This window comes from Mus caroli, chromosome 4 (genome assembly GCF_900094665.2).
Source record: "Mus caroli chromosome 4, CAROLI_EIJ_v1.1, whole genome shotgun sequence".
Lineage (NCBI taxonomy): Eukaryota > Metazoa > Chordata > Mammalia > Rodentia > Muridae > Mus > Mus caroli.
This window is the reverse complement of record NC_034573.1, coordinates 10,632-33,437: the sequence shown is the minus strand read 5'-3', so window position 1 is coordinate 33,437 and position 22,806 is coordinate 10,632. Positions and strand designations below refer to the sequence as shown.

Sequence of the window (22,806 nt, the reverse complement as noted above, 5' to 3'; positions counted from 1 at the left end):
GCCTTCTTCCTCTCAGGCATTTAAAGGAAACCGGCACTACTCGCGTGTCCGCTTCTCCCGGCTCAGTCGCCGACCAGCTGCCGAGGTCGCCGATTTCCTGTGACTTTCTTGTCAGGTGCGTCGAGCTCCCCATGGACTTCTCCATGCTGTTCTAGCCGGTAGCAGGCGTGGTGTCCGGGTCGCGGAGCCTGGAGCGGAAAGCCGGGCTAGTTCCCGGCCTCTGCGCCTGCGCCGTGCAGTCTGGGAGCCGGGCTCTTGACACGCCCGTCGCCTGCTGGTTCTCAGCATCCGCGTCTCTCTCCGCTCTGCGCACTGCCCGCAGCTTTCCGTCTAAGGCTAGGCATTTCGCTTGCCTCATGACGGTCAGTCCCGCGAGCCTCACAGAGCTGGAGAGAAAAGTGAGACTGTAGTGCCGAGGCTATTGGTACAGGTTAGGACTGTTGGCGAGCTGACTGAGCAGGGTTGGAATACAGGGTTTTTTGTTTGTTTGTTTGTTGTTGTTGGTTTTTTTTTAGTACCCATGTGACCTGTCAAGTGTTTTGGCCTCAATGAACAGCGTCTGGTCACTTATAAAAAGGGGCTGAGTAGCAGTAACTATCCCATGAGGCTCCGGAGAGGATCAAAGGAAACAGCACTTACAAACTTTAATGCAAATTCGAGTTGGTCCAGATCCTGCAGATGCTGCGCTGCCGCGTTCGCTGCGTTTTGTAATCTATTAAACATTTAGAAAGAAATAATAGTGCTTAAGTTGGACATAGAAAACTTGCAGAATTGTTATATTTGAAAAAAAAAAGAAGAAGACATTCAGCACTAGGAGCTGTTTGAGACTGGCCAACAGCTTCGTCAAAAACAAAACAAGCTCATGCTTGAAGGTTTTGCATCATTGAAGACTTTGTGTTCATTGGTACTTTTTATGGGCTGTATAAGAACTGTGCTGAAATTCAGATATATATTTGTATTTGGGCCACAATTTTCAAAGAAAATGTTTATCCCTACATCCTTAGCACAGCTTTATTTTGAGGTCACATATATATTGAATTGAGGAGTTACGAAAGGAAGGAATACTGCAGTTGTAGATACACCAGTCTAGATGTGAATTATAGATAGGCATGGTGGTATACACCTTTAATCTCAGACTTGGGAGGCAGAGGCAGACAGATCTCTCTGAGATCAAGGCCAGCTTAGTCTGCAGAGCAAGTCAGGTCCACACAGATGCTGTCTCAAAAATAACTAAATGTCTTACAGCATTATTGGAGAGAGTGACAAGAGTTAGACTATGATACAGTAGAAGAGTGGTCATTAAAAGAGTGGGGGACTTTAACCAAAAGTAGAAGAGCATTTTTATATTGAAAAACAAAATCTTTGAAAGGTAATGTACATCAGAACTGGGAGAAAGAAGCTTGAACTCAGGGTTTTTTGTTGCTGTTGTTTTCTTTTTATTGGTAAGTGACACATGGGTGTGAGGAGAAGACTTACTGGTTTATTCAAGTTGGTTAAAGGGACAAAACATTCACGGATGCTTGAAAGTTGTCCTCCACCTTCACATGCTCACTCATGCATCCTCCCCACAGGGTCAGGTGATAAAAAAAATTTAAATTCTTTAAAAAGCCAATGGCATGTAATAATTTTACATATTTCTGGGACACGGGGCAGCATTTCATTGCATGTAGAAGATCATGAGAAGATATATTCATGAGAAGATCCGGGGAAATGATGTATTTCTCACCTCAGACACTGTTTCTTTGTGTTGGGGCATTCAAACTGTTCTCTCTTAGCTGTTTTTGGATACTCACTTTGTAATCCAGTTTTCCTACTGTGCTATAAAAGTTAAATCTTCCTTTTGGCTATGCTCCACACCCACTAAATCACCGGGTCTATATACTTCCCTCCAATCTCACTGTTAATCTTTGAGATTAACTTCCTTGTATGAGAGAATGATATGGCGCCACCCATAGTTAGTGTGAGACTTCCCACTTCCATTAACAACAACAGCAAAACCAACCAACCAACCAAAAAAATCCTCACAGACATTCTCAGAGGTTTGTCTCTCTTTTTTTTTTAAAGATTTATTTATTTTTATTATATGTAAGTACACTGTACCAGTCTTCAGACACTCCAGAAGAGGGAGTCAGATATCATTACGGATGGTTGTAAGCCACCATGTGGTTGCTGGGATTTGAACTCTGGACCTTCGGAAGAGCCGTCGGGTGCTCTTACCCACTGAGCCATCTCACCAGCCTGAGGTTTGTCTCTTAGGTGGTTCTAAACCCATAAGCTGGCAGTCAAGAGTAGCAACAACAGTGTTGCTATCTATTCTTCCTATGTTTGATGGCCATTTGTGTAATCTCCCAAGGAGTGACTGTTCAAGCCCTCCTTTTAATGGGATTATTTGGGCTTTTTGACTACTTAGAAATAAGTCTTTTGACTCTAGAAATAAATCTACTGTTCAATTAATTTTTTTTCCCTTTGGATGTTTGTTCTTTGGAGGGCATAGTTCCCCCTTTATTTTCTTTTAATACTTTAAAAGGCAAAATGACATTGCTGCCTTTGTTTAAAAGAAATTGGTGGCAAGAGCGTGGGTTTATTTTTATATTCTGTTTGGTTTCCTTGGTCTGCATGTCTTCATGACAGTTCCATGTTCTGGTTACATTGAAGGTGGGTATGGTAATGCCTTCAGCATTATTTCTAGTGCTCGGGGTTGCTTTGGACATTTCGTCTTTGGTGTCTCCATGTGAGTTTGGGGATTGTTCTAGTTCTATGAATGTATTTTTCTATTTCTGCGAAATGTCTGATATTTTTTATTAGAATTTTGCTGAATCCAAATACCGTTTTGACTAGTATGCACATCTTAACAACATTAATTTCTCCAAAACAAGAACATGGAATGTTTTCATTTTTTATATCTTCTTAATTTTTTTGGCCTTGTTTTTATAACTTTTATTGTAGAGATCATTCTTTTTCTTTGTTAAAGATATTCTTCATCTCACTTAGGTTTTGAATGTACACTGTGCTCATAGCTGGAGATAGTATATATCTATATACATTACATACATATATTATACATATATACACACACACACATATATATGTATGTATATATATATATGTACATACATACACACACACACACACACACACACACACACATGTATATACCTGCAGTTTTCACTGTGGCTTACTCTATGAGGTTGTGAATTTTCTAGTGTAGAATTTTCTACTTGATGGCATTCAGATTTTTCAGCTTTGGAGCAGCTTGGGTTTTGAGGTTGACAGTGGTTAACTTAACCTGGATGGAACTTGGTATCTACCTGAGTCCTAGAATGTACACTTTGTGGTTAAAGGAGACTACTATAGTTCTATTAATAAGTTTTCTAAGGAGGTACTAAAGAAAGCTATAAAGTCACAAGATGCTAAAACTTATTAGCCGGGTGGTGGTGGCACACGCCTTTAATCCCAGCACTTGGGAGGCAGAGGCAGGTGGATTTCTGAGTTGAGGCCAGCCTGGTCTACAAAGTGAGTTCCAGGTCAGCCAGGGCTACACAGAGAAACCCTGTCTCAAAAAAACCAAAAAAACAAAAACCCCTTATTAAAATGTAAACAAGTCTATTGGAGTCAGTGCCTTAAACAATAACAGCCAAAGTTTCAAACTGTTAATTGGGCCTAGGCAATTTCCTTTAACCTATATGAAAATTTAAACATTTTATTTATTAGCAGTGTTTAAATACTTTAACAATTTTTGAGACACAGTTCACAATAATATGTACCAGTTTATAGTGAGTAGATTAGTGGGTTCCGTCATCCTTACTCTCTAATTCTAGGGTATTTCGTTATCTCTTTGACGTTCCCCAGCTCTGGCAACCACTAACTTTTCAGATTACCTTGTTTTGGGTATGGCATATCAGTGGACACAAACTGCCTGGCCATTTGTTTGTTTTTAATTTAGGTTCACCCATGTTGCAGCAGGTCTCTGCTCTCTGTCTGAGTGGTGCTGTATTATATGGCTATATCATTTGTATCCACTCATCAGTTGGTGGGCATCTTAATCTACTTTTCAACTATTATGAATGATTCTGCTACTAATGCACAAGTTTTGGTGTGAATGGTGTGTCTTTAATCTTCTTGGGAATATATGTAGTAGTAGATTTGTTGGGTAATATAGTAACATGTTTAGCTTCTTCAGAAGCTGTCTGTCTGGCTTCTAAAGGCAATAAATATTGCTATATTGAATTTTAAATGATCAAATGCTGGTAAATTATGGTTTAACTCATATGGTGGATTTGTTAGTATAGTGACTGAATTTTATTACAACTTTTATTATTTTATTATCAATTTTGATTTTGATTTGATTAAGAAACACCTGGTACATTAGTGAAGCATCCCGTTGGCTGTGCCTGAGAGAGTATTTTGAAGGGGTTGACCATGGCACTGAATAAAAAGGAGAAAAGCAGAAATCATGGTGACCACTGGCATTTCCTTCTCTGTTTCCTATTTGTTGCCACTGGACCAAGTCTTTTATGCTTCCATACCTTCCTGCCATGATTTCTGATTTCCTTTGAGATCAACCCTTCTTATTGTCATCTGCTTTATTTGTCGGGTATTTGATGGCAGTGATGAGTATTTTAGAGAGAGAATTTATGCAATATATTTGTAGCTATGCTTTCAGTCATTTTTTTTTTAACAGAAATTTTAGTGATGAGAAGGGTAACCAATGCAGCGATATAATAAAGTGTAGGTTGAGGAGCTTAACATCTACTGTGTTACCCAGTGCTGCCACAGAAAAATGCTATTTATTTCAAGGAAATCAGACCAAGTCCTCTATTAGTCAAAGTATGTGCTCTGTTACAGAGCTATCAGCAAGATCATCTTGGTAACAAGATAGTATTTAATTATTCTTGTGTGAGCGTCTGGTTTATTCTCTTTTTTATTTACTCCTTTCCTGACTGTCACAAAGACTTTGAGATGGATTTCTTAAAATTATCTAATAGTAAATGATGGCTAAAGCTTCTATAGATCAGACTTTGTAGCAGTGAACATATGAATGAAGGAAGGAAATCTTACGTAGGTAATTATGTCCTAAGGATAATTTGGTTTTATTATCAAACCTCATGATGAATTGACTTGTAGCCTATTATTAAAAGTTAGTAGGAAGTGACAGCCCTTTAGACATCCTACCTTTATACTTCCCTCTTATAGATGCAGATATTTTATAGCTGGAGCACAACAGTTTCTTGGGTGGCCTTAATAGAAGCTGAGCAGAGTAGCCTGAGCTTAACTTGTGACATGCCTAGGGCTCTCATTATTTGTCAGACATTTGTGGCTATCTCCTGCCATTATTTCATGGAAATGTAAACTTAAGGGACTAATGATTTTTTTTGTTTTAGTAATATATTTCATTTGTTTATTGTGTTTTCAGAGTATATGCATTGAAGCTAAAGACAAGATATTTGTATAATTTCTGGTAAGTCAAGTAATTATTTTAGAGAGTGAGTTTATGCAATATTTTTGTAACTGTGTTTTCAGTCATTTACACTTTACTAGAAATTTTAGTGACTGTAAGATAAAAAGTGCAGTTTTGAGTCTGTAATGTCAAAAGAGCAGATAGACTCTTATGTAAACCAGCTTCTCTATCAAAGAAACTATCCATGTGTAAAGCCATGGATCCTAAAGCTCCGGATCACTTTACTGAATCAGACACTGGTGCTTTCCTTTGTGAAGGACACAGTTATTCCCAGAATAAAGAGTGAAAATTTGAGCTTGGTCTATGGAAAATGTGGGTTAAATTATAAGTTTGAGTGGCAATTTCATTCTGTATCACCTTTTCCCTCTTAATTCACAGCTTGCAAGTTATTTCAAAAGCTAAACCCAACACTTCATAATTTTATATAGAAAACCTTATCATTCTCACAGTTAAGTGTTAAAAAACCCTACTTATCTTTGTCATTAAAGATGACTAGCAAAATAGACTAACATATTTAACTCGTAGTTGTAAAGAGAATGACTGCATCTTTTTCCCTTCAGGCATTGAAGTTGGAACATATGGCAATGAAGAAAGAGACAGAATTTGGGATTTTCATCTAAGAAAATGATAGATAACAACCAAACCTGTGCTGTAGGACAGGACTCCGTGCCCTATGTGACCTGTATGATTTATGTGCTTGAAGAGTGGTTGGGTGTGGAGCAATTGGAGGACTATCTGAATTTTGCAAACCATCTTTTGTGGGTTTTCACCCCACTGATACTTTTAATACTTCCTTATTTTACCATCTTTCTTCTCTACCTTACTATTATTTTCCTCCACATCTACAAGAGGAAGAATGTATTGAAAGAAGCCTACTCTCATAACTTGTGGGACGGGGCAAGGAAAACAGTGGCAACTCTGTGGGATGGACACGCGGCCGTCTGGCACGGTAAGCAGGGCGCTGCTGTTTCCTGACCTGGCATGTTGCACTGACATTGTTGATTGACTGGGGAGTTATTAAAAATAGACTGCAAGGGATATTTACATGTAGTGGGTATGTATGTATTTAAGTGATTTTTCCTAAATACATTTGTTTCTGTTATACAGTACTCTTGATTACTATAAACTGAAATATGAAAATTGATATTTAAGGCATCTATAAAAATAACTTTAAACTGTCAAAACTTCTTGTTTTCTTGCCACACAAAGTCCCAGCTTTCATTGTGACATTTTCATTTGTGTCTGTCAGTTTGTTTTTCATTTGGTGCCCCATTCCTTTTCCTCACCCCATCTCTGTCTCCTGCTGCTCTTCTCCTTTAAGCAGTCCTGCTTCCATTTCACATATGAATGTATATATGTATGTGTTTACACACATACACACATAACTGTCTTTTGCTCCCTCCTTCCTTGGTCCTTTAGACTTCTTCCTCTTCTTCCAGTCCTCTCTTTCTGTTTCATTAGAAACTGCTTTTTCTTGTTGTTGAAATTATTTCAGAGGTACAGGCAGAGGATGTAGTCTTTGACAAGTGGATCTAGCCCCCTGCTTAAAACTGTATACTCCATCTAGCCTGCACTGGGGACTCAGGGCCAGAAGTCATGGTATTGAGCTCTGCAAACAGGAATCATGCTTTAGGTGCTTTGGGTTCTTAATATTTGCTCATTAAATCCCCGCTAGCCAGTACAGGCCTCCGTCCCCTCAGAATTTTACACAAAGCATGATCTCACCACACATGTGCCTGTTTCAGAGTTGCAGTTCGGTGGTCTTTAAAACAGTGACACTTATTGACATTTATGATACTTGTTAGGAATGCACATCTTCTGCCAACATATTTATCACTTAAATTTCAAGATAATATGTATATAAAGCAATTTGGATTTAAGACAATATAGGAAAATTTAAGCACTATTTTATATTGGAATTCCAAGGTAGTTTTAGATATATTATGGCTCAGAGGCAATAAAATATTGAGTACTTAGCCTGCTTTAATATTTTATTATGTTAAGATATTTGTCTGCATAAGTGATACTTTTTAAAAAGTCGAACTTGTGACATAAATAAAAGGTATTTGTGTCTTTATTTTGATTTTGTTGTACTCAAATTTAATGTGTGCTTTTAAACTTCAGAAACTTTAAAAAATTACCATGATCGTTGTAAAAAGAAAAAAGGTACCTAAAACTTATCATGCAAATGAACTTTCTTAAAATTTTGGTTTATCTATCATTTGTATATGTGTGGCCAAATAAGACTTCACATGTTATTAATCCTTCTCATAAATATTTAGAAGTATATTTAATTACTTGTTACTGAACAGGTTTTATTTATTTATAGGTTGTTTTTTTTTTTTTTCTGCTCGAAAATATCCCTATGCTAGGATCTATTCAGTGTTTTATATTATAAAATTTACCCTGAGATCATACATATCCTATGACTTTTAAAAAAGCATTCTGTGATTTCCTATAAAATACAAAGAAACACTAAGTTTTAAGTAAGTCACTTCATTTTGGTGGTAATGAGTGAATGAAATCCCTACCCTCGCGTGGCTAGCAGCCTTTCAGCTCAAACCTTTCATTCAGGGTTTTAAAAAAGCATTCTTCCTGAAAAATGGGAATGGCACTCTTAAAAGCTAGATTTTTAATATTTATTTCCCTTGAAAGTTAATATAATAATGGAAAATTCTCAATAGACATTTTATATTTTTTAGAAAGTTAAAAACTGTGTGTGATAGTTTAACTGCAATCATCACTCTGTGTATTGTAGATCCCTGAGGTACACTGTTGGGCAGATAAGATCCCTAAGTGTATTCAGAGTAGGAGCCTACTTAAGCTAAATATACATTAGCAAGAAAATGTAGGTGCGTTCACAACTAGGCGGTGAATGATTTGTGAGTGAGAAGTGTACAAAGCCATGAGCCTGGAGGGGCTAGTTGTCCCCAGCTGCTCAGGCAGCCCTACCCCTAGGCACCTCTCATGAGATGATCCCTTTCTCCATACTTGGCTCTGACTTCTTGTGCCAGTGCAATGCTGGGCTGGATTCTGTCTCCACCCCTGTGCTTGCTCTATCTACCCTTGGCTGCTTCCACTTCCCCAGCAACCCATCACTGAAGGCTACACTCCTGCTTGAGCACTGGCCTCACAACTCTGCTCTGGCTTCGACTCCTACTCCTGGGCCACCTCTGACCTTCCTGGACTCCCAGCACCACTGTGCCAAGCCTCCAATCACGTGACTCATTTATTCTGTCCTGCTGTATGACTGTAGAACCAAATGATGCTATGTCTAAAAGGAAGGGAAAGGGGGAAGAACTATGGAGAAGAGGAGACAGGACTGGGAAGGCAAAGACAGGTTTTATGTTATTTATATACAACTTGTCTTTCAAACAGGTTATGAAGTTCATGGGATGGAAAAGATACCAGAAGGAGCTGCACTTATAATTTTTTATCATGGAGCCATCCCCATAGACTTTTACTACTTCATGGCTAAAATTTTCATCCAGAAAGGCAGGACTTGCCGAGTTGTAGCTGACCACTTTGTCTTTAAAATCCCAGGTAAAACTTAACCATGTGTAGTGATCAAACTATGTGGTAGTCTCTCTTTAGTATTGTTTAAAAAGTGTTTTGCCTCTTTAGGATAACACATTTAAAAAACATCTAATTACCAATTTAAGTAATACATCTTTTAAAAAAATAGCCAAAAATGTCACCTACTTTTTGTTTGTTTTAAAGACAGTCTGGCTCTATTGCCTACACTCACCTTGAGTGGGTAATCCTCTTGTTCTTAGCTTTTCAGAGTCTTGGCTTTCTAGGTGTGGCCACCACTGCTGGCTCTAGCTACACCCACCCACCACCCACCGTCTGTCCCTCTGTTTGTCCATCCAACCCTCCCTCTCTACCACCTTTCCTTGACATCACTGGCTATAATTATTCTCTTTCTTCCTTCTTCCTCCTCTCTCCTCCTTCCCTTTTCTCCTGCTCCTTCTTGGTCTCCATTCTCCTCTCCTGCTTGTCCCTCCTCCCTGTCTCTCTCTCTCTCCCTTTCCCCTTAACTCCTCCTCCTCCTCCTCCTCCTCCTCCTCTTTTCTTTTGCTAGTACTGGGGATTGAATCCTAGGGATGAACATGTTAGGCAAATGCTCTACCACTGAACTATAGGCCTCCAGTCCTATTTCTATTTCTTTTTGTTTATTAACAGAACTTAGTATTTTCTTTTTATTTACTTATTGTTCTTGTTGTTATTGTTATTATTTTTTAAATCTTTTTTTTTTTTTATAGTCCAGTCAATGTCCCCGTCCCAGTCTACTCTCTGACTATTCCTCATCCCATTCTTCCTCACCCATCTCCAAGAGGTTGTTCCCACCCCCTATCTCAGTGTACGATTTGCCCCATGGACTTAAGCTCTTGAGATTGAAGAGTGTTTGTCATGACTTTATCTTTTTAAAAAGTTTAGTCAAATTGTTTAAGATAAAATAGTTATTTTTTAAAAAATCATTGAATGAAATAACCCGCACCAAACCTCCCCACTTCCTGGGGCCTCAAGCCTCTCCAGCGTTAGGTGCATCTTCTCTTATTGAGGCCAGACCAGTCAGTCCTCTGCTGTATATGTGTTGTGGGCCTCAGACTAGCTCATGTATGCTGCCTGGTTGGCGGCTCAGTGTTTGAGAGATCTCGGGGGTTCCAGGTTAGTTGAGACTGCTGTTCTTCCTATAGCGTTGCCCTCCTCCTCAGCTTCTTCCAGCTTTTCCCTAATTCTACCTCAGGGGTCCCTGGCTTCTCTCCATTGGTTGGGTGTAAGTATCTGCATCTAACTTTCAGCTGCTTGTTGGGCTTCTGAGGGCAGCCATGCTTGCTAGGCTCCTGTCTGTAAGCACACCATCAGTAATAGTGTCAGGCCTTGGAGCCTCCCCTTGAGCTGGATCCTAATTTAAAACAAAGTCTTTTAAAAATTAAAACAAAGTCTTTTAAAAATCTTGCCAAGTTACCCAGACTGGCTTTTAGCTTAACTTAAGTAATCCTTCTGCCTCACCTTACCAAGTTGGTGAGACTGCAGACATATATGCCCCAACAGCGGTCTTAAATCTTGAACTTTGTTTATTGTGATAACTGGGGATAGAGTACTCAACAGGAGCTCTGACCTTGAACTATATCCCTACCCCAAATCTTGAACTTTCAAGTAGAATTTTAAAAAGTGATACATATTTTTGTATATTAGGTAGTTAAGTTTTCGTATTTTTTTAATGTTGTTAAAGTTTAATAGCAAATCAAAATTGAGAAAAATACACACCTGGTAGGTATATTTGTTCACACTATCCTAAAGAGTATGTGCACACATACTTCTCTTCCAGTGTATGATTTGCCCCATGGACTTAAGCTCTTGAGATTGAAGAGTGTTTGTCATGACTTTTATCTTTTTAAAAAGTTTAGTCAAATTGTTTAAGATAAAATAGTTATTTTTAAAAAATCAATGAATGAAATAACTGAGAATAAATCTTACTTTCTTTCATCACTAAATCAGTAGAAACCAGCCAAGAGAGTTGCTAGTATGCTCTCTGGAGTAATAAAAGCAAAGCTGGCCCAGGAACCAGACTCAAACTCAGCAGTGAGCTAAGGAACAGTCTACTCCAGTGCCTTCTATACATATGGTTAGTGCTTTAGTATGTGTTAAAACATCTGCTTTATGTGTATGTGTTAAATCAGATGTAAGGCTTTCCTTTAGAAAGAACGTGATGACTTTGTGTAGATGGATAACAGAAAGATATTATAATTTCACCATAACTAGCTATTTTGATTTTTTAAATGATGTTTTCCCATATTTACAAACAATTTTGCGGTTTTATCCCCCCTAAAGAGTTAATGTAAGCATTACCATCTTACACTGGTTCCTACCCCTGTCAGATTCTAGAGATTGAACCTAGGGCCTTCCACATGCTAACCAGGCACTGATCTACCTCACAACCAAGAACAGTTTTATAATAGGGCCCAAGTGTTTTCCTATTTTTCTCTTATGGAGCACAAGTTCGTTTGTAGCTCATTCTTTTCACAAGTAAGAAATGTTTTAGGTTTTTCAAAATACTTTTTCCTTTATGCTCATATCATATTTTGACACTGATTTACCTTTAGTCATAATTTTTAGTGCAAGAGAGAAATTTTCTAATTTATGGATGCTCCCTTCCATTTACTCTGAGAATGAATCTAATTAAGTGAGTGAGGTTTTGGTGCAGAGTAAAGCATTATTTAAATTTTAATGACAGTTATGTTGTTTCAGCTCTTCAAGGCAATGGGAAGCTATATTAGTCTGCCAGTTGTACGAACTATCCACATTCTCAGTGTCAAGCAGGAAAACATGTACACTGACAGTCACATAAAGTTCCACTGTAGGATTTTTTTATTAAAATATTTCTTTATTGACAGGATGTCTTTCATGCAAGAGTAGTCACAGCTTGAAAAACTGTATAATATTAAGATTTGGAATTAGCTTTTCATGAATTAAATTACCTTTCACAGTTGGTTAAAAACTCAATATTTGCTGTTGTTATAAAATTTTAATAGTCTTAGCTAATTTTTGGTATGGCTTAGCATAGTTGGATTTACATTGTCTTAGGTGATTACGGGATTAGTGGGCAATTAGGTGTTTGGTTGCTGATGAGAAATCATTTCTGATTGTTTTCACATACATGAGAACAGATAGGGCTTGAAATTCAGTGAAAGGCATGTGGGATTGGACATCATGCAGTGGTACCTTTTTTGCGTGGCTTTGAACATGCTACCTACTCTAAGCCCAAGTTTTGTCATCTGTAAGATGGGGGAAGACTCCCATTTTTCATGGGGTTTTGAGTTTTAATTAAGAGTTTGAAAATGTAAAGTAGCCACAGTAAGGAGAAAATTAGTCAGGAAGTAATAAATAGTAGATGATCAGTAAGCTATGTAAGTCAAGCAGGTCTTATACCTTAGGAACTATTGGCTTAAAGTTTATAAAACGTGTGGGTAGTAAATTGCATAGATCATGAGTTTTGCTCTGAAAGAATTGAACAAGATTAAGATATATCTTTGTGATTATGTTTTTCACAGGGTTCAGTTTATTACTTGATGTATTTTGTGCTCTTCATGGACCAAGAGAAAAATGTGTTGAAATCTTGAGGAGTGGTCACTTGTTAGCTATTTCACCAGGCGGAGTTCGAGAAGCCTTACTTAGTGATGAAACCTACAACATCATATGGGGTAATCGTAAAGGCTTTGCTCAGGTTGCAATTGATGCAAAAGTGGTGAGTCATCAAAGTAATTATTCAAGCAAAGCTTACTTGAATTTCAAAGAAATGCTTAAAAAATGAGCCAGAGTATATGAAACAGATTCTTTGATGGTAATAGCACAAAAGTTACTATATATAAAAACTTGTAGGCATGTATCGAAAGATGAGTATTTCTTATGTATGAGAAGCCATCTTAAAAAACAAAAATCTGATCTGGAAATTTGGCAAGTATCTCACGAGGTTTTGTTTTTCACTTGTAAGTTCTACATTATTCTTTGTGAGATTTGTATTCTATACACAGCCCCGCCATTATTTCAGATACTCCTTTTTAAATGATGAAATCAGCTCATTCTATGTATTTTAAACCTTTGGTAACCTTGACATGAATGAGTCACTGTTTTTCATGGATGAATTTGGTTTAGTAGTTCTTTTATGTGTAATTGGTTTTTATAACAATACATGTACAATGTGACTAATGTCATTTTTCATCAAATGTGGTTAGCTATTTTATAATATGGTAAGAAGTGGACAGTGGTGTAATGAATATTTACAGCACTTTTCAAATGAATTCATCAATAAAATTAATCATCCTTGGGAGATTTACTGTAGTTAATTGCTCTTCCTAGACCAAATGTTAAGAATGTGCTTTTGCTGGTTGATGTTTTTTTTTTTTTTTTTTTTGGTTGTCTTTTTGCCCTTGAAAAGTTGTTCCCCATATGGCACTTTATCCTAAGGGTAGTCCCTTGCTGGACTCTTGTTCTTTCCTCCACACTTAGAGGTTGAGTCAGCTGCAATAACTTTCAGTGTTCAGGTTGCTGTCTTTGGTTTTACTGTGTATCATTTAAATATAGACTGGTGTCTAAAAAAGAAAGATTGTGGGTAATTCACCCTAATCAAAGAATAATGTCTAAAGAGGAATGGATATTTTTGTGTTTGAATTATGACTTTACAGTTAAACAAAATTCTCTAAAGAGCTCAGTGGTTCTTTTCTCTCCTGTACCTATGCATATGCTTATACGTGACTGCTAGAAGTCATTGCTATAGTGCTTTAATGTGGGTTCCTAGTTAAATTAATCTACTTCCTGACTTTTTAAATACATGTGCTCAAACAGTAAAGATTATAAGTTCTTTAAGTACAGGATTTTATATTTAATTCTTTAGTGCATTATCTACTTTGAGTAGGGTTTATTTATTTGTTGAATTAATTTTTTTGTCTTTAAACACAGATTACTTAACCCAGTAAAAAGCTTTTTAATTAATTTATACATTTTTGTGTTAGTAATAAAGAAAACTGACTGATAACATTTTACTCATTTTTAAAGAGTTTTATAAGCACAGAACTATAGATTGTAATTATATAGAACTGTGCTAAATTAAGAATAGTCAGTGTAATATTTTAATGCAAGAATAACTAAAATTCTAATCTAAAAACAAAACATTGACTCAGTTTCTCTAAGTTTATATTTTGAAAGATTTGTTTTCATATAAATTTCAGATAAAGATAATAAAAATATCTTTGAATCTTATAAATTTATCATGGAATCTTAATTGTTCATTCTTATGTTTGTAGTTTTAAGGAGGATATTGCTTAGGAGACCTAACAGAGAGAAAGGACAAAAGAACTTGAATCTAAAAGAACAAGAATTCAGATTCTTGAATTTCTTGGAAACTTTTAAAGATAATCTAGATAATTCAATTAAGTTTTTTTTTATAAAATTCCAAAAAAATGAGAAATAGCCTTCTATACATTTAAATCAAATACAAAATTTTAATGTTATGAATTTGCTAATCATATTATAAGTCTGATAACTAGGGTATAGCACTTTTGAAGTTTGTCTCAGGACTCTACATGGTAAGGAAGTGACATGAGTAATATTCTCATACAGTGGTTCTTAACCTGTGGATTGCCTGTGGCCATTGGAAAACAAAGATGTTTACCTTAGAATTCATAGTAGTAACAAAATTATAGTTACAGAGGACAATGAAAATAATTTTATGCCTGGGGTCATCACAATATTAGGAACTGTATTAAAGGGTCACAGCGTTAGGAAGGCTGAGGATCACTGCTCTAATTTTATAGATGAGGAGGCTCAGGCAGACAGAGATGGAAGGTGGAAGAGATCCTGGCCCTGACTATTCAACAGTGAGTGCAGACATCAGAGACTGAAGGAGTCTTCTAGAGATGTGAGGAAAACTTTTCAGTAAAATATTTACATAGTTGTAAATGACATCTATCCCTTAATAGACTAAGCCAACCTTCCATAAACGATGAGAAAATACTTGAAACTCCGCATGTAACACTAGCTACATTCAAAAAGGGACTGCTTGGTTGAGTCTGTAACTCAGTGGTAGAGTACTTGCTTAGCATGTGCCAGGCTTTGAGTATGATTCCCAAGTGTCCCTCCCCCCAGCATAATTTAAAAACTAAACTGGACATACTAAAAGGAACTAAAGGGGGAATTGAGTTGTAGTTCATAAAATATCATCAGAAAATATGTAAAGGTCATTTGTATGGGACAGACTTTTATAATACCAAGTATTGCTCTTATTTTGTGAATTTCTAAAGATTCTATTTAGGTAGCTTCATCTATAGGTTGAAGAAAAATTAGCTTATTTAATTGAAAAACAACGTAAAAGAAAGGAACATTGTATTTAGCAATTATTTATTTGTGCTATTATACTTTATCCATAAAAACTTTTGAGATAAAGGTAATTACTTCTTTCCAGTTTTCATATGAAGAAAGTAAGGCTTAGGTTTGATAAGCAACTTGTTTAGTGTTTCCTATATTTTTAGTAACAGAAATAGGACTCTAAGCCATGCTAAACTGATGCCCCCAAAATACATATATATGGATACAGAAATTATAAATTCTTGATTGCCAGTGCAGTTGTCTTATATACAAGCATGTAAAAGAAAAGTGTTAAATGACTGTACAACATCAAATTGTAGAATGCTTGATGAACTTAAAAACAGTAGGTTCAGATTACAACATGGAAGATCGAGCCAGCCAGGACAACCTTTCTTCTATGACGTGGCTTCTAGAATGCTGTGCCCCAGAAGTTTAGCTTGTTAAGCAGAGTGGAACCTAGTCATCTTGATGAAGCGCACACTTTAATACAGGCTTTAGGAGTCATGCAGGTCTGTAGACATGGCCAGCAGTTGCACTCAAGGGAGAACACAGTATATCTGTGAGCTGAAAGGCTTTCTCTTCCTTCTGAGCATTCTGAGTTCTGGAAATGTAACTTTTAAAACATTAGAATTTTATCTACTTTATTTTGCAAAACTTGTAATGTCTTGGGTAATAGTGGACTTTTTTTTTTTACTAAAAAAAAGTAAGTGTCCATTACCATCTTCATACAGTAGTTTCATGAATTAACCACATCAAATTCTACATTCTTCACTTGACATCTTTGTCTGCTTTCTCTAGTGTTAAGACAACTGCTGCCTGTTTCTGACCTCTGTATTTACAGAGCATAGTTCATTAGAAGTCTTCCTGTTATGTATCCATTCTTTCTTTAGTTTATCCATAACTCTTTTATCTTATCTACTCCAGGTACTTTTCTAAGTGTGAGGGATACAGCAGTAAGCGAAACATGTATTAGGCGTCCCTGAATGTAGTAGAAGGCTTTCCTGTGGTAGGAGAGAGACAGCAAGTGATCAGCTAGTTCAATGTGAGGATGCATTTTATGAAGTTTATCCTTGTGTTTTCTAGTCTCTAAAACTAAATAGGAAAAGGTTTAGACTATCATGATCTAAAACCCTGCTTATAAAAGGCATATAGTTCTATAAATAATGTGAAACTTCATGAACATGGATATGCACACACATATATATAGTTTTATCTTTAAAACATTTTGTTCAGTATATTTGTTTATGAAAGCATTTTATTCAATTTTGATATATTTACTCTTTACAATACCATAACTTTCCTATATTATACTTTATGATATTTCATTATTTTCTGACATTTACCTAATACTTCTATTATTAAATATTACATTTAATCATTGATGTTCATGGAATGTCCTATAAGCTTGTTATCTAATTTCATTAATTTATATACTTTTTTTGTTTGTTTGTTTGTTTTGAGACAGGATTTCTCTTTATAACCCTAGCTGTCCTGGAACTCACTTTGTCGACCAGGCTGGCCTCGAACTCAGAAATCCGCCTGCCTCTGCCTCCTAAGTGCTGGGATTAAAGGTGTGTGCCACCACACTCGGCTCAATTTATATACTTTTAAAAAATTCTTATATATACTTTTCATTGATACTGAACATCTTGAATTTAATGGTCTCATAAAAATGAGTTACTAATTCCATGAGACCAACTTACTGAAATTTATCATTTAATTTATATAAAATTTCCCTTTGTCTTAGTTACTTTTCTGTTTCTCTCACCAAATGCCATGATAAAGATAGCTTGTAAAAAAAAAAAAAAAACCAGCATTTAATTTTGGACTCACAATTCCTAAGGGATATAGTCTATAACAATCCTGGCAAGGAGAATTCACATCTGATCCATGAGCTGGAGGCAGAGAGAGCTGACTGACTCAAAGTGTGGGCATTTTGACACTTCAGAGTCCTCCCTCAATGTCACACCTCCTCCAACAAGGCCACACCTCCTAATTCTTCCCAAGCAGTTCTGTCAACTGGGGACTGAGAATTCAAATTTATGAGCGTAGAGAGGTCATTCTCACTAACCACCACACCCCTTCAAAGTGTCTTCATCTTGTAACTTCTGAAATGAGCATATTATTTAGGAACTAGTAAAACTAATTTACCGTATTTGTTTTATTTAATGAAATCAATGAGTATTAAAATCTTTGAGTTTCTAGGATTTATCTATAAGGGAAATTGGTAGGTGAATTATTTTTGTGCTCCAACTAGAGGATAGACATTCCAATTTATATTTCATAAATGATCAAGTCAAATTTAGTCTGATAAATCACACTACCTTACATATGCCTTTAGTGTTAAAGTCTATTTTTAGGATTTCAAATGTGCCCTCAAAAAAGTTGCCTTAGTGAGTCAATGGAGACCTTAAGTGGATTTATTTATTTACTTTTTAATTTAAATTCTTTTCTTTAGCCCATTATTCCTATGTTTACACAAAATATTCGAGAAGGATTTAGATCACTTGGAGGAACAAGTAAGTTCTCATTCATATGGTTTGTAATTATAGTGTAATACATAAAACATTTGGGGGTTTGAACCCTATTAGGAAATCTTTTGATTTTTTTTTTGTTTGTTTGTTTTTGTTTTGAGACAGGGTCTCACTGTATGGTTCTGGCTATCCTAGAACTTACTGTATAAATCAGTCTGGCCCTAAATTCAGAGATGCATCTGCCTCTGCCTCTGCCTCCTCTGCCTCTGCCTCCTCTGCCTCCTCTGCCTCTGCCTCCTCTGCCTCTGCCTCCTCTGCCTCTGCCTCCTCTGCCTCTGCCTCCTCTGCCTCCTCTGCCTCNCCTCTGCCTCCTCTGCCTCCTCTGCCTCTGCCTCCTCTGCCTCTGCCTCCTCTGCCTCCTCTGCCTCTGCCTCTGCCTCCTCTGCCTCTGCCTCCTCTGCCTCTGCCTCTGCCTCCTCTGCCTCTGCCTCCTCTGCCTCTGCCTCCTCTGCCTCCTCTGCCTCCTCTGCCCCTCTGCCTCTGCCGTACTGGGGTTAAAACCATGCACTACTATTCCTGGTGACTTTTGAATTACTAATTTTAGAAATGAATATTTTGATACTGTTCTATATAAACTCTAGGGATAATTGGTTCTAAGTAATGGCAGTTATTATTTTGTAGGGACTGGGCATTGAGACTGCTTATTATCCTGTAGCCAGACTAGCTTCAATTTTGTAATTTTCATGCTTCAGCCTCCTGAGTTCCTAGAAGATACTATGTTTTTGTTAAGAGTATTCTATACATACTAACATTTATTTGAATGGGTTTTTAAAACTTAAAAGTTATTCATCTAATATATTGTGTATACTATCAACTAAGGAAATTACCTTTAAGATTGGATGACCTACTAAGGTTGTCATCATAGAAAATAGAAGATGGAGATGTCATTTGCTTTGGTTTATTCTATTATTTTACATTGATAAGTTCTTTTATCTGTCTTTAGATTACTAATTAAAAGTTCACTTTTAATATGGTTGTAGGGATAAAATTAGGATGTGTTTTTTTAATGTGTCTTATTTTGAAATGTTTAGCATGTTTTCTACCTGTGATTTATATATTATGTTCAGTTGATTGTATTTTATCTAACTGTTGCTATTCTTATCCACATAGAAACCCTTTTGCAAGCCTTCAATTCCTATTGTTTTAACTCATTTTTTATACCTAACTTTTAAATTTAATTTTCTGTTATTCTTTTTTATATTAGTAAATCAGAAGTTATTACACAAATTCTGTTTGTTTGGCTGCTTTTCAATTTTACTTAATCTCAATTAGTGTCTTTTTATTTTAACATTCATTCATTCATTCATTCATTTTTGAGGCAGAGCTCACTGTTGTGACCCTGGCTGGTTTGGAACTTGTTATGTAGACTAGCCTGTTCTTGACCTCAGAGCTTCACTTACTTCTGTTCACCTCTTCACCAGTGTTGGAATAATAGGTGTATATCATTACACCTGGCTAACTCATTTTTTTTGAGAGTTGCTTTGGGTGTGATAGTAAAGTTTGTGTTTTTCTATGTAATCAGTGTTTTCAGTACATAACTGTATTTCATGAAACTTACCTTTTCCCATTTCGTTGATGAAGTTTTTGATTTTTATCTCCTCCACTTACTTATTTTTAATACATTTAAAGTCATTCCTGCTGAGTTTGAAACCCAGTCATATCTAGTAGGCCAGTGTAAGGTGTCTGCATGAAGTCCTGCCTTGTCTTTGTCTGTTGTACATGTACATCACATGCTGTGCACCCTGAACATTTCAGCTGCCAGCTCTTGCTCATTAGCCTCTCCTGTGCAGTGATAGTAACTGGTTAGTCTTTTAATAGTCTTATATTTTTAACATGTTACTTGGTCTTTTAATGAATAGATTTAGTTTTTCTTTTCCTTTTCCGTTTTGATTTATAAAAAACAATAACAAAGTACTGAAAGTTGTTTTATGTCCCTTCAGCAGTCTCTAGGGTCCATCCTTATGAACACATTGCACCTGTGTGCTGCATTTGTTACAACTGATGAAAAGCTTACTTTTAAGAAATGCTGTGCTAGTCATGTAGCTCAGTGACTGAGCACCTGCCTAGCATGTAGGAGGCACTGGTTTCAGTGTTCATGCCCACCCCAATCCTACACACACACACACACACACACACACACACACACACACTCTAATTGCTAAGAATTGATATTTTCTCCACCTTCCCGCAAGCCTTGTGTAATTACTTAGAAAGTTTATAGTTATATGCATAGCATTTTTGGCCAATAAAAATGATTTTGCTTACTTTAAAACAGGATTATTTAAGTGGCTTTATGAAAAATTCCGCTATCCGTTTGCTCCAATGTATGGAGGTTTTCCTGTAAAGTTGCGGACCTTCTTAGGTGATCCCATACCATATGACCCAAAGGTAACAGCAGAAGAATTAGCCGAAAAGGTAATTTGTGTTTTCTTTCTCAGTATTAGGGCAGATTTTGTTTTAAATTTTTTGAATTTTTATTGTTTGTGTGTTATATATGAGAACTTATCAAACAGTGATTTTGCTGCATTGGAAACACTTGGCCTGGTGACATGTTTACCGACGTTAGTTTGGATATGGTATACTACACACATTTAGTGTTTAGAAGCCGGGGATTGATTTCTAGGCTTCTGTAGGAAATCTAGAAATACCTTTCTATATCTGAATTTTTAATTTAAGAACTAGGGTTAAGGAAAAAGCCAGAATTGATGATAAACACTTAGAAGTCAGCTATTGTGATTGTGGAGGCTTTAAAATTTACAAGGTAGACAGGTAAGAAAACATCACTTGAGTAGTGAGGACTTTTTAAATGTTAGAGTAATTAGTAATCTTTAAAGAGATGAAGAATCCTGAGAATGAGAAAAGACTACTCAGCTTGGAATTAAGATTTGAAAGAGTCTAAAACAATGAAAGGGAGCCGTAAACACTGTGTTGTCGAATAACCTAGAGAGAAAGATGCATATAGGCTTCTGTAGTTGCTGTTTTGTCATACTGGGTATCAAAGCCAGAGCCTGGCTCATGCTAGGCCAGTGCTCTACCATTGGACCACATTCCTTGCATATTTGTGTTTTGATTATAACTTTTATACCACTCTTTATATACTACATTAGTGGGACTCATTTAAAACATTTTGAATTACGATAGAAAATATGTAGAATTGCTGGGCATGGTGGTGCACCATTAATGTGCCATTAATCCTTTGGGGGTGAGAGTATCTCTGAATTTGTGGCCAGCCTGGTTTACATAGTGAGACCCTCTCTTAATCAAAACAAAATGAAACAAAACAAAACCAGCTATACTTACAGTTCAGTTCTGCCAAATACATACATGTTGTTCAACAAAAGATAAGATTTTTACCATGAAAAACTGGGTTTATTCCCATTGAACACCATCTTCCCATTTTGTCCTCTACTAGGCCCCTGACAAGACCCTGAAACCTGAAATGCTAAAATTGCTAGAAGAAAACACAGGCAGTGCACTGCGAGACATGGGTGTGAGAGAGAGAGGTGCTTCTGCAAGTAGTATTGCATGAACGTCCTATAAGATGATCTGAACTGAGGCTGAACCAATAGCTGCTTTCCTTTTGTTTCCTAAATAGACCAAGAATGCTGTTCAAGCTTTGATTGACAAGCACCAAAGGATACCGGGGAACATTAGGAGTGCCCTGCTGGACCGCTTTCATAAAGAGCAGAAGGCTCATTAGCAGACAGCTCAATGTGTCTGCAGTGACAAGTTTGCATCTGTGCTACTGTCTTATAGGTTGTATATTAGTGTTTTTAAAACATTGTGCTAATGAACATCTTTCTTTAGAACTTAAACTTTATATGGTTAATCTTAGCCTTTCAGTCAGTTGTGTCAAATTTAATAAGTAGCTCATCACTTGCTTGACTCAGCAAATGATCATGTTGCATTTGCAGTCTTTAGTAGTATATGATAAGCACAGAATCTTGAGTTAAGTCTTCCTTGATATCCGCAGTTTAGGTCAGGCAGACTTTACTAAATCATGTTTCTTATGTTTGTGTCTGTTGTGCCAATATGATAGTAGGGTGTAGCACTTGCTTAATTTAGATGAGTGATGCCTTTATGTATCTGTCCTTCATTCCATTCACAACTGCTGGCAAGTTGTGGAACGCTTTTGCACCTCAATGATTTATGTTAAGCATGCTAATACTGTGGTGATGAACATTATTTTAAGTTGCTTATATCTACTGTGATATATCTATATCTGATATATCTGATAGATATCTGTAGTGAGAATCTATAATTGAATTGATTCCTAAATCCTTTAGGAGTTATGTATATAATTTTGTCCATTGGATGTTGAAACTACTCCTTCAGGTATGATGTCCAGTTGCCAAGCACATTGAAAGAGATGTACTATTTTATAAATCAAATCACTGTTATTTGTAGTATTTATTAACTGAATTGTTTAGTATTTATTTTAAACAGATATCTAAGGAAATGTATAGGATGAGTTGTCAGCACAGTGTTTTATGGTATAAAGACAAAATCATGTGCATGCTCTGCAGTTCATGTTAGAAGTGGGTTCTAGGCTAAGGAATAATATGTTAAGGCAGCTCTGGTCTCGCTCAGTATCCGGGCTCTCTTCCTGTGCTTTGCAGCCACTTGCGTGGTTATTATTTTAATAAAATGTACTTGAATGATAAATTTCTGTAAACATGGAGCCCTCTGAAAATGTAATTGCTTTTGATTTGTTGTCTTTTTTGAAAACTTATTTTAAAAGTATTTAAACAACAAAGTATCATAAGCTCACTGCAGTATGTCAGTCTCCTTCCGCCTTTGTAGTACTTGGGTTTTATATGGACTTTTTAACTACAAGTGCATATTTATGACATATATAATGTATATAGAAATGATGTGAAAATAAAGCTGAATTGCAACTCCTTCTCTAGTAAAATTGTGTGTGTGAGACATAGTTTTAAAATGTTA

The 22,806-nt window shown here is 36.5% G+C and overlaps 1 protein-coding gene across 2 annotated transcripts; it reads left to right on the top strand.

Annotated features, from left to right (window-relative positions):
* The first annotated feature begins 19 nt into the window (after nucleotides 1-19).
* Tmem68 (transmembrane protein 68) lies at nucleotides 20-22,774 on the top strand. Of its 2 annotated transcripts, XM_021160988.2 has the most exons (8): nucleotides 21-115; nucleotides 5,414-5,458; nucleotides 6,019-6,407; nucleotides 8,837-9,001; nucleotides 12,517-12,710; nucleotides 17,784-17,844; nucleotides 20,135-20,274; nucleotides 21,455-22,774. In XM_021160988.2, exons 3-8 carry the CDS (start codon nucleotides 6,083-6,085, stop codon nucleotides 21,557-21,559), a joined length of 990 nt encoding a protein of 329 aa, XP_021016647.1. In that variant the 5' UTR covers nucleotides 21-115; nucleotides 5,414-5,458; nucleotides 6,019-6,082; the 3' UTR covers nucleotides 21,560-22,774. The 2 variants fall into 2 exon arrangements, with proteins under 2 accessions (XP_029332005.1, XP_021016647.1); XM_029476145.1 differs by lacking the exon at nucleotides 8,837-9,001 and having other exon boundaries at nucleotides 20-115.
* Nucleotides 22,775-22,806: the final 32 nt, after the last annotated feature.